Here is a 12,811-nt window from a genome sequence, read left to right as displayed (position 1 = left end):
ACAAACTGCTGTATATAGCATACTGCCACCTTGCATCCCTGTATGACTTTAGCTGTATTATGCACAAACTGGTACAAAATCCTGGAAGACATTAGCTCAATTAGAATTGGGAATAGAATAATTATAAATAGAAGAAAAATTCTAAATGTGGTGAACACAGCTTTATAAAATAAACAAATGATACCTTGTCTTTTTACAAAGTATAATACATTACCATGGGAATATTATATAGATTACTTTTTCTAATTATGTACTTACTTGATGTCTAGTGTGTTAGAAGTCAAAATTTCAGTGGTTCTTGAAGTAAGCTGTCAGACTTACATTTGAAAATGGTAGAAAGACCAGTTCATTCTGAGTTGGAACTTCTCCCATTTACTTCAATTAAGATGAAAGGTATTTTATAAAAGCTTCATGAATGTACAATATGTACAAATGTAAGCTATTTGGTTTTGAAAGTTATTTAAAAACCATCCCTAAAATCAGATACTGAAAAAAATTTGCCCGTTACAGTACCAAAATGTCGAGCTGCAAGATGGTCTCATAGAAGGAATAATCTATTTGATTTTGGCAGAACCAAGTCTATCAGCCTCCAAAAGATTTAACAACTTGCTGTGGCAGCTGTAAGAACTTGTCTTGTCTCCACACTTTCAGCAATGGCACAGTTTCTAGTTTTAAGGTAAGGTTACGCGTCTTATTCCCTCAAAATATTTAGAAATAAACAAAAAAATTATTAGATACTCTACAGACAATGCCATATAAAATGTGCAAAGAAGACCTTTATATGGCCAAATACTAGGAATAATTTTGCATGTACACAACACTGATTTCTTGGAGAGACAATCTGTCTACAGAGCTATCTACAAAGATTAGAGAATCATTGTCAACGTGACTATTTTAGAACCTGCTTAACATTATATATTTAGGGGGTTTTAAAGTTCTGTACTTAAACAGAACTTTAACATGTGTCTAAGTTATATTTTGCTATAAGTATTACTTTTGATTCAGACAAGATCACATTCACTGGAATTGTATTATAAATACTTATAGTACTGTTTTTGCTGAGTAAAGATTCTGTTTTACTATTTTTAACAGCCTGGTACTGTTTGGATTTCAAACTGCATCAGATATGAATGCACTAACACAGCAGTAGGACCAGTTCTGGTTTCCTCTTCAGTTGGTTGCCCACCTTTTAATGAAACTGAATGTGTGAAGGTCAGTGTTCAATATGTTGTTTGCATTCCAGCTATGATAAATGTTTGCATGAAAAGATTAACACTGACAAAAGCCGTTCTTACCTCAAGAAGGGAGAAATTAAAAATTCTTGCAATGCCTTTGTTTTTGGCCAGACATTTGAAGGTGAAATGCTCTAACTATATACATCTAGCGTGCCACCAGACTGCTCAGTTACACAGCTGGAGAGACCTCTTCTTATTCTCAGAATTTTTTTTTTTTCCATAGAGCCTTGTCAAACTTGTCCTCATACAGCTGTCTGAGCTTGGATGCTTTTCTGGGTTGGACTTCTCCTTTCTAACTGATTTTCTGCGTATAGCAGTTTGATTCATCACAGTGGTCAAAAACACTGAAGAAAATGAAGGATTATCTGAATATCAGGAAGATCTTTTCTACAGTGAGACACGAGGTTTTGTGGACTAGTTTTGCAGGAGAAGGAGGTCTATTTGAATTTGCAAAATGAGATTAGACTAAATTCCAGGAAATGTATGCAGGGAGCAATTGCATATTGCTCTCTGTAATTCTACATTTACATGTGCCTGGGAGGATACTTTCCTTAATGAATGATGGTACACAAGCAGGGAACAGTCCTAAAGGAACTAGGTGGCCGTAGTTCTTCCTCACAGATAACAATGGATTGGTTCTTCAGAGAGAGTTTCAGTTACACAGCTGGTGAAAACTAAAAGATATGAGGCAGAGAGATAGATCATCATGGCTTGAGATACAAAGGTGGACATAAAAAATTGGAACTCTCCTTCAAGGTAATCCTGAGAGAGCTTTTTAAAAAGCTGCAGCTATTCTTCCTACAGTACTCTGGGGAATGCTTCATGCTACAGCACTGACTGCAGCCATGACTCTCCTCTATGGGGAGAGGGTGCTTCTCATTTAGATGAGATTTCTTCGTGCTTTGATTTCAGAATCAGGTTTTTTGTGATTGTCAGTATGGCCTCTACAAGAAGTCAGGGGTTTACTCTAAGTAACAGATGATGGTGTCAGATTTAACACAATCGTTTCCTCTCCAAATGTGTCATTGTGGTAGCTGGTGATGTATAGTGGCATTCAGTGACAACCACTTAATATTCACTTGTGTTAGAACAGTCAAGTTGGATCATTTGCAGCAAAACCGTTGACCAGAGTGCTGCATTTGCCTGAATAATATTGCAGATTTTTATGTGGAAGATATTTCTAATAGTGCAGATATATGGGAATGACTGTTTGAAAAAAACAAGTTTTTTCCTCTTTATTTTTTTCGTGGTCAGGTTGGAGGCTATGTTGTACCGTTCTTAGAAGGATGCTGCAAAACATGTAAGTGATTAATTACACTTCCTACCTCACAAGTCTGTCTGATTTGTTGTTACCTTACAAATAAGGTTGATTCTTTCCTGCATGAAAGTTTGATTCACTGATCTCAAAGGCTGTGCTTTTCCCAGCTTTACTAATTTGAATACCAGTGAAACTAGTGGAGTTAAATCAGAAGAAAGTAATTTAACATTGAAGGGTTTATTCCACTGATAGTGATTGTGGCTGCCTAAGTCACTAAAATTTCTACCTTGAGTATTTTGTAGTTCCCATGTAAAACTCCTCAAAATATTAGTTACTGTATTTAGTATAATACAATGTACTATAATACAATGTACTGTGTTTTGGAACACTTAATATTTAAAACATGCTTCATCTACATTCATATTTTCATATTTGGTAAAAATGAAGATTGATCTCTGCAGTTTGTAAGTTAATGCTGCAAATAATTGACTAATTGTAATATAGTCTTATGTTCCATTAATGGACATACTTTAGAAGCTTTCAGGCAATATCTTTTAAAAGAACTTACAATTAAAAAATCCCCCCTTACTTGATTACCAAGATATGTTTTGATATCTGTGAGAGCCAATAAAGGTTCTCTGGAAAAAATAAAATAATTCTCTACAGAATAGGTTTCATATATGCTCATTCTTAATATAAATCAAGAGCTAAGTACATTTTTCTTAACACACTGGTACATAGCTGAAACATTTTGGCTGATTTCATGAAGAATTTAGCCTGGGGTAGAGACCTAACCTGAAGAATCTAAGCTCAAATACTTGAAGTTGACAATGTTATAAACAATCGAAAAGGAGCTTTTATAGTGGGCAGTATCAGATTATCTTTAGAAAGTTGCAAAAATCTCACTTCATTTGCATAAGTGGCTGGAATAGTGATCTAAAAGCTAAAGATAGTAGGAGATAAAGTGTAGGAGAGAACTGGAAAAAAGTGCAGGTGTTTCCTGCCGGGTGGGATGGGATTTGAACAATCATGACTACCAGATAAGGTACCATGTGCATAGTTACTGCAGTGGGATATATGTTGACAACCGAGAGGTACCTTTTGGTGTTATTCATTATGTACTACGTTTTGTAGTACAAAGGTTATTGAAACTGTGGAAGATTTATCTGCTTTTTTCCTACTTCTGATCACTGTAAGGGAATGGTAATTGCTCCTCATGTTTTCTCACTCTGATGGGCGTGTGTTTAATCCTAGTTTTGTAGCAGATTCTCCATAGGCTCTTTGAGATTAGTTTTTGTTTATCTGACATTGCCCTTCAATGCCTTAGCAGCCATATAAGCCAGCTTCTGAACAAGCAATTTATTAAGACTGTTAAAAGCCCATTAAGCTACTTTTCAGCAAGGCAGAGGATCTTGCTACTATAGAAAGTAGTACAGAGAGAGCATAATCACACTCTTAAATAATTAAGACAAAGGAAGTTATTAATTTGGGGCATGCATTGCAAAGTAAAATTAAACCCTTGAAAAATCCAGTGACTTCTGAGGTGCATTTACAAGTAGATTCATACAGTTTTGATTTCACACCTGTTCATAAACAACATAGTACCTCTATGAATCACGTAGTTCATTCTGACTCTGAACAAATCTGGTGTGAGAGCAGTTAGTCAATTGTAATCGTGTGAGACATTTTATAAGAAGGTTATCAGGTTGTTGGTTTTTTTTGAATTAGTTTACCATTAGAAACCATTGTGATTTTTGCTTTCAGTTATAAGTGGTGTTTGAAATTAAGTCCCAGGAGTTCCATCAAAACCTAGAGAGTTTTTACAAACATTGCTCGGAATACTATTTCTTTCTTGTAGCCCCAAAAGACAACTTTCATTTAGGGTACCAGATTGTCTTAGTTATACTAATGTAGACCAAATTCTTCCTGGTTTTGACATTAGGCTTAGCAATGCAGGTAATACCTGGACATGGTCCTAAACTGTTGGCACAGCGATCCCTGCTTGAGCAGGGAGGGCAGGACCAGATGACCTCGAGAGGCCCCTTCCAACCTCAGCCATTCTGTGATCCTGTAGTATACAGACATTTTAAGGTTGAATTATTTTCTCAAATATGCTGAAATCTAGTAACTCCGGAATGTTTCATACTGATAGGGAAACCTCTGTAACATGTACTCTGTTCAATATGTAATATTCTTACCAGGTTCTTCAGTGTCAATGCTCCTCCCATTCCCTGTTAGCCCAGTCACTCCTACAGCCTATGCTAGCTGTAACACAGGTACATTTTCCTGGGAATGAGTAGGACCAACCCAAACAGCATCATTGTTGATTTCCAACAATGTACTCCCTGATAGGAGCATCAGGCCTCACATTACCCAATTATGCCAAAAGCTGCAGTGTAGTATAACTGCTAATGGTTCAGAGTGGCTCACATTTTGATTTTGTTTTCTTTTTCATTTTGCACTGTGTGGGCAGTGCATTGTTGTTAGCCAACAATGTACTGTTGGTAGTAAGCACTTGCATAGTCTTTAGCTTGCTGCATGTGTAAAATTGCTGTGTTTAAAAATGTAAGCTAATTCCATTATGTTTACAGTGCTGTAGAATGTAGAGACTAATGGCTTTGCTTGTTAAAGCTTATTATGTAAGCAACATTTTTGCAGATGATGTATAGTTTTGCTTCCAGTGGCATATACAATAGAAGCTGGTCATTTCTTTCCCTTACATAGTTAGGACAGTATACTGAAAACACCAAGCCTGTGTTTACTCTGTGAAAATTGGAGATGGTCGTTGTTCTATTAAATAGAGCATGTTAATTTTTTGAATTGTAACATGGTAAGAATGCAATCATTTTGGCATTTATTGCGTGAAAACATCTGTCCGTATTTCTGTAAAAGAAATGATGTTCACTGTAACTTTGTATATCACTGAATGTTACATCCTTCATTAAATTACACTCACGGCTCTAGAAGTACTACACTGAAATCTATATTACTCTTTCATATTGACATCACTTTAAATGACAACAGTGTTATGAGTCAACCAAATAACCAAGCAAGGGTTTTCGACCATACAGATTGTGAAAAAGAATCTCATTATAATACAACACACATAAGATGCTCACATGTTTTGTAAGGTTTTTCATGGAAAAGTGTATTAAGTTGTAAAGCTCATTAAAAGCCACTGGACGTTAAAGTACATGCATGGAAATCCGTTAAATATTTATATCTTTGAGATACGTACTTTCACTATAGCCTGGATAAAGTCACAGCCACAGCTGCACTGAATTCTCCATCCTACACACCATGTATAACGTAAAGGAAGAAAGGACATGAATAGGACTATGAGAAACATGAAATAATGGTGAGTTTTTTATCTTCAAAAACAAATATTTTTTTTTCTTCATTTCTCAATTTACTTTTTGTCTAAGCAAGTATAATGGTAGTCAAGCAGTAGCCAGCCATTTCCGATTGTAGATTTTTATTTGTTTCCAGGAAGATTCATTGCTGTCCATCCTTTCACATTCTAGAAACATCTGCTATGTCCAGAAGCATTAGCAGGCTTATATATTTAAAAAAAAAAAACCCACACAAGCTAACACAAAAAATGCTTCTCTTTGATCACCTGGTTTGACAGTGATTAGGGCAGGGAACAGGACATTGCACATCAAGATGTTACAAAGCCCTGTCACAGTTCAATATTGGGTATTAGTCAAACTGATGAGTCTTTCATTGCCCTTGCTTTTCTGTAAGTGTTCACCTTTTGTCAACATCTTTGAATTTCTTGACTGAAAGAAAATGCAGCTCTGTAAGTGGAGAGTCATGTAAAACTGCATCATGGTGTGTAAAATCTGCTGTGAAACTGTGGAAGCTGTTATAATGGAATGGAATATTCATTTCTCTTACAGATCTGCAATGTGATGTGGTTCTTCAGCACAGAAAGGATCATCTTAAGAAGATGCTGTGATTTCTGATCTCTAACAACTAAACTTTATACTAAACTTCCTTGCTTTTCTTCAAATGTTCATGACGATTTCTGATCTCTAACAACTAAACTTTTTGCTTTTTTCTTCAAATGTTCATGATTCCTTTAAGTTTAACTCCTCATTTTGTTTCATAATTTCTCTTTATCTTTTTTATTTCTTCCATATATTTTGTACATAATTCTGTGAGAAAAATTGTGGAAATAATGCTAATGAAAATGTAAATAAAAAATTTCACTTGTTCACTGGTGTTCTTTTTCTTATTTAATAAAAACATGCAGAAATGTAAAGCCCCCTGAAGCCCTGTTCTTCATCAGAGTCTGCTGTTAAGTATTTGTTTTAAACTTTTATACCACTGGAATGCAATTGCTGCTATTAGTTTGTTATAGTTATTTCGTAGAAAATGCATTTTATGCGTTACTAACAACCCTTCCACAGGACTGTTGATCAATTTTACAAAATTTTTTGAGACAGTGGTCTTACTCTTAAAAAGCTTCTGAGTGAAGAATGAACCTTTTGTAATTGTTATTGAAGATGTTAGGAGGTAGACACTTTAATGCATGAAATAGAATAGTCTTAAAAGCAATACAACGTATAGCTAATGTCACTGCTGAAGTTTTGTATGTGCAATGATGTATTGGGTATTTTCTTCTTTGTGTGTCTAGACCCCATAAAATATTCAGGAATGTTCTTGTGTCTGAAATGTTTAGAATTTTGAGCTGATATTTTTCAATCAATGCCCATTTTGCAGGTAAGGAAGATGGGAAATTCTGTAAAAAGGTGACTGTTAGGATGACTATCCGCAAGAATGACTGCAGGAGTAACACACCAGTAAGTAAATAACTCACGATTTCTTTTAATAGAAGGGAAAAAATGTGAGAAATAAAAAGAAGAAAGGAAACACAAATTCCACGAGGCTGTTGTCTGCATCTCTCTCACAGAGACAGAGGTTTCTGTGTTTCAGAGCTGTTTTAATGTTCCCCTATGTTCTCAGCAGTCATCTTCTCAAATAATAAGAAAAAGGGGGATGTGACTTCTGCTTTTGTATGCGTTTAGGCGCATGTTGATTTAGTGCAAATCCAAGGTCCCTGTTCACCCTATAATGCAATTATTATATGCAAATTAACGTCAATACAACTGAATCTTGCCAGTGATATACTACAGTTAAAATGGCTGCAGATATGTTTGATTTTCCATCTGTCTAGGGAAAGTATTTAAAAGCCAACTTCATGAAGAAAGGAATCTTGGGTCCTGAAGGTTTTTTTTTAGACAGCAGCATGAGCATACTGTGAAATGTGTAGCAATAATGAGGCGCTATCTGTGTGTCTACTGAAGGATTTACTGTAGGAGGACACCAACAATGTCCTGCTGGGCAATGTGAGCAGCAGCAAGGGTGCAGACAGACGTCTCATATGAGATGTGTAAGAGTGCCTGGAAAAGCTGTAATAAAAGAGTATAGGGAAACAGCTGTAACCTCTAAAATGACTCTGAGAGTAGATTTTGTAGAGCAAGCTGTTGAGCAGCCTGGAAATCTTGTCTCAGTGTCTCACTGAAGAGAAACACAAATCCTGACTATTAAATTTGAAAAAATTATCAGTTTATATGACTGTTTCTGTTACAGTCCATATTACAGTTTTGGTATCATTTGTAATTATTCCCCTTGGCTTTCCAAAAGATTGATTCTTTATATTCCTCCTTACTGATAACAGTATAGCAACACTGCATCAGTGTATCACTGAAATTAATACTGTAGGGAGTTGTGGACAGAACGCTTGGTGCTATATTCAAGCCAAGGTTCTTACGAATACTTTAAAATTCAAAACTGAAATTGTTTCTTTGTGTCCATTAATAGCCAAAATCTGCTGTTACCAAAATTGACGGGAAAGCCGTCATTAATGTCAGTAAGATTAAAAATTGAGACCTATCTGGGCAACGTACTTCAGAGTTTATTACTCAGACATAGTGGGATTTCATAAGGGGCTAGAGGAAAAACCTCCAAATCTTTCATTGCTTTGCCATTGGTTTTGAGTGCCTAATGTCTTTGGACTATCTTGAGAACTCCTAACTTTATTTCCTAGCTGCTTCAATTTGCTGATTATTCTTCATGTTTGTTACCAGGTAAACATTGTTTCGTGTGATGGAAAGTGCCCATCTGCAAGCATTTACAACTACAACATCAACACATACGCAAGATTCTGCAAATGCTGCAGGGAGCTCGGACTACAGAGACGAACTGTGCAATTGTATTGCACCAGTAATTCAACCTGGGTCAGCTATACAATCCAAGAGCCTACAGATTGTTCTTGCCAATGGTCTTAAAAAAACAGAAAAGGAAAGAAAACAGCAAGCCCAGCTCTTCCCAGCATAAGATAATTTGAATAGTTTATCTAATACAAATATAATACCCAATCCACTGAATTTTACCAGTTTAATGCTAAAAGTTGCAAGAGTAAAAATATTTTTGGACTCTTCTACCTTTCTGAAGAATGGCTTTGCATCATTTTTATTGTGATTTGTTTTCATGTTCATTCACAGGGATTATTTTAAGGGTTCTTGTGATATGTGCCAACTTAAAAGGTGAAGTGATTTACATTAGAGACACCTGAACAGAAAGAACACCATCTATTTTGTTGTGGAAGGCTGGCCCACTCTTTGTCCGGCACCCATTCCCGTTTTAAATCATTGACGGGCTTATCTGGCAGCAGTTCACTACTTGGAATGCATTGCAATTGTGCAAATACATTCAGTGTCTGTTAAGAAAAATTGTTGGGACAAAATGCAAAGAATTTTCAGTTTAAATCATATTCCTCTTGCAAAGTAGAGTGTGCATGAGAAAATCAATTAAACATTTATTATTTTTTTTTATCAGGGAAACATTGTCAATACTGATAACTGTATGTAATATTCCCTGGTAATAATTTCAGTTTTTCCTAGTGTATTTTATATTGTAGTGAAAAGCATTATGGCAAACATGTAATGTATGGAACAGTTATACTGTTTTTAGGCTATCTAGATTAGTAATTAGTAGTTGCTTTATCTTCCTGCTAAACAATATGACGTAAACTGAAAATACACAGATTTAACAAATGAAAACCGTTTTACAGTCCTTTATATAGATATATCTTAAACGAAAACATCCAGCTTATGAAATGCACCATACTTAAACTGTTTCTTTAGGAGAATGAACTTTGTTTAACACTAATTTTAAAGATGTGGAAATTCATTAGGAAAAAGAAAACCAGGATTATGTTATCTGTCTAAAAGCAAAACAAAGCTGAAAATCTTTGTCACCAGTATAGTAGAATGTAACCTCTTATGGCGAGTTTTTGATATTAAATATGTACAATTGTAAGGTTTGAAATTTCGAGAGCAATTTTGCTTATGACCTTGAACAATTAACATTTTGTTGTAATGAACTAATTTTTTTCTCCTCTAAGCTAATGTTGCAGTTCTATTCTTTTCCAACAAATACCACCAAGATTCATCAAAAATTCAGTAGCTTTCATTTTGTAGATAGCACATAGTGGTACGCTCAAGATCATATAATAGAAAATAGATCTCAGCATAACTTCTTAAAAGCTGCTTGTCTGCAGTTAATCCAAAGAAAAATGTGTTGTTAAAATCAATCGTGTGAACATTTTTTATATTAATTTTGTATACTGTACATTTCATTCTTACAATATCTAATAAACAACAGGAAGTCTTATTTTGTTACAATTAATTTTGCTATCATTGTTAAAGCAGCTTACTATTGTGATTCAACACAATGTGTTTACTGATTTCTTTTTCAGCAGTGCACATGGTTATATTTAGGGTTTGCTGCTGTCACTTCTAGTAATGATCTAATACTACATGAAGGAAGGACCTACATATGGGTTTTTGAAAATCTACTTCTTTTTCTGATTCCATCATAGATCACTTTCATCCTCAGAAATGCAAAATTCAACTATGTCATTCTATTCAAAAGAAAAATTGGAAAACCATTGCTCATCAAAGTATAACACCCCATTTCTGACACTGAGTGTCAGGCTGTTTGTTTTGGGAAAAAAAGAGGAAAAAAGGTAAATTTTTGCACATTTCCTTTCCGGAGCTTTTTCCTAAACTGTACGTCAGGATTGACTGCAATGTGTAGGCTGTATTTTGAGTAAGTGTAGGCGTTTTGTTATAATACAGTTTTTGTGTAGTGCTGATTACCCTTGAGTACTTGGCACCAGGTAAGTCCTTAAGATCTGACTGTAATATGTGCAGTCCCTACCCATTTAGTAAGACATTCCTTGTTCAAAGACATCTTCTAAATAGTTCCTTCTAAGAGTTTAGGAGGAGTGCATCCTTTGGAAAGCCACAGATTGAGGGGCAGAAAAAAAATGCTGTTCACAAGACATTGAGCACAGCTAAATCCTTCAACCCAAGTGCCTAAAATTCAAGTTTTGGCATTTTCAAAGGTGAAGTTCAGCCTCCCTTAGTACCAGCTGGCAGATTCCATCCTAGAGGGTAGGAATTAATAAAAATACCTGTTTCTTTTGCTCTCAAGCAAGATGGTGTTTCCGTGAAGTGCCAACCACCAACATGAGCGGCAGAATTAGAGCAGGAATTAGGTGAGGCGCCATGCTTCCCTCGGCTGTGGCATGGTCCCTCCTCTTGCCACTCGAGCTAATGGCAAAGCGCTCATTGCTCCCAGCAGCACAAGGAAGCTACTCTGAAAACCATTTGAGATCCAAACTTTCAGCTCTTGATTGGAGAGCACGTTAATACTGTCAGTGAGAGTAGAAAGGACACTGTGGTGTATCCGGTAACCGTAATCAAACACTGCTGCTGCTTCTACTTCAGGACTGAAATAATAAACATAGTGTTAAGTCCCTGCTTCTGATTTTGTAAATATTAGGCTTATGCTGAAACAAGGGGAAAGATCCAAACTGCCCTTGGCTTGACAGGGGAAGCTACTTTTATCCCTGTGTCCGTGTTAAGTTACTTCACGGATGCTTAGCCTGCCTCTCTGTCCGGTTAGTTCAAAGCACCCTGGGCCCTTACTGTGTATTTACTTTACGCTGTGTTCACACAAAGCAGCTCAGCTGGAAAAAGATTTTGCCTTATTTACACTTCCACATCTTCAGAAACCAAAGGGACCTCAACGAGCTGTGGGTTTCACCTGACCTTCCCATGCAGGAGGCGCTTGTACTGTAACAGTATCTGAGTCCTAAAACAGCTTGACTTTCTTCTTGCTAAAGAGTTGTCTTTTGCTTGATTATATAGGTATAATACAAAGGATATACAGCACTGAAGCTATGCTCTTTAGAATACATGCATTTTAATATCACAACCTTGTTTGTGTCTTTATTACCCTTAAAGACCTATGTGCGCTTGGAGCTAATGAAGTACTGGAGCCTTTATGTAAGTTCTCATAGTGGCAAAAGTTAAATCCTGTATTCGGCACATATAAGAAGTCACTGGAGGGAAACTCACTTTCTGAAAGCATTGCTGCTGCGATGTGCTCTGGTGTTCCTGTTGCAGCAGTGCACCACGCACGGTTCAGAGACAACACTGACTGGATCCTTCAGTGAGCTCAACCAAGATTTCTTGTAATATTTTGGAGAAGAACAGTGTTTCCTGGGGGGAAAAAAAAAGGAAACCTGTTTTTAGAAGCCCAAGAGAAACAAAGAAGCGGTATATCCAGCAGCTGCTGAGTAGTCTTTTGGCGAGCCCCCTCAGCTGGGTGACTACTGGGGCAGCAATGGGCTGGAGCCAAGAGGCTTTGCTCCCCCACAAACATGGGGATAGGGCAGAAGAAACCACCTGTGCTGCTGCCTCTTGGAGAAGAGGCCTGAAGGGGTTAAGGAGAGGCCTCCTCCTCCCCTCCCTCCGGCTAAAGAGCCAATTTGCCCCAGCTGCAGCCTGTTTCTGTGGGGCAGTGAAGGTGGAGGTGGTGTGAGGGCTGGGCCACAGACGCTGCTGGGGGACAAAAGCAGCATGGAGGAGACGGTGCAAGCGTGTGGTGAGTGCTGGTTTTTGTTTTCTTGAACTAGCCCTTTATTTCAGCAGAGAGCAATGGCCAGTTGATGTGGAGTCTGTGGGCTGTAAAATGAGGGACAGGAGGCAAATGGCCTTAGAGGCCCTGGCAGAGGTCTTTATACTTTCCCTCATGCTTTTCTCAGTGTGGCTGTGAGAAAGATTTGAAAAGGTAATCTGTTTATTCTGGAAAAGCTGGCTTCCAGGTGGTGAAAGCAGCAAAGAAATAAAGAAAGATGCTGGTGGTGTTGGAAACCTTCGTGCTTGTGCAGCCATGTTGAATGAGCTCTTCAGGGTCTGCTGGAGGAGGTGGCTGGAGAGCAGAGCTGCCTCACTTC

General features: G+C 37.1%; 1 protein-coding gene across 1 annotated transcript in view; it reads left to right on the top strand.

The window, feature by feature from the left end:
- OTOG (otogelin) overlaps nucleotides 1-8,789 on the top strand; it is a 106,214-nt gene extending 97,425 nt beyond the window's left edge. Inside the window, exons 51-55 of the mRNA XM_009892017.1 lie at nucleotides 572-676; nucleotides 1,093-1,212; nucleotides 2,490-2,535; nucleotides 7,222-7,301; nucleotides 8,589-8,789. Of these exons, the coding sequence (XP_009890319.1) occupies nucleotides 572-676; nucleotides 1,093-1,212; nucleotides 2,490-2,535; nucleotides 7,222-7,301; nucleotides 8,589-8,789 (552 nt within the window). The remainder of the gene's footprint in view (nucleotides 1-571; nucleotides 677-1,092; nucleotides 1,213-2,489; nucleotides 2,536-7,221; nucleotides 7,302-8,588) is intronic.
- Nucleotides 8,790-12,811: the final 4,022 nt, after the last annotated feature.

This window comes from Charadrius vociferus, unplaced genomic scaffold, assembly GCF_000708025.1.
Source record: "Charadrius vociferus isolate BGI_N301 unplaced genomic scaffold, ASM70802v2 scaffold179, whole genome shotgun sequence".
NCBI lineage: Eukaryota > Metazoa > Chordata > Aves > Charadriiformes > Charadriidae > Charadrius > Charadrius vociferus.
Note: the sequence above shows the minus strand (reverse complement) of the source record. Positions and strands in the feature narration are given on the sequence as shown.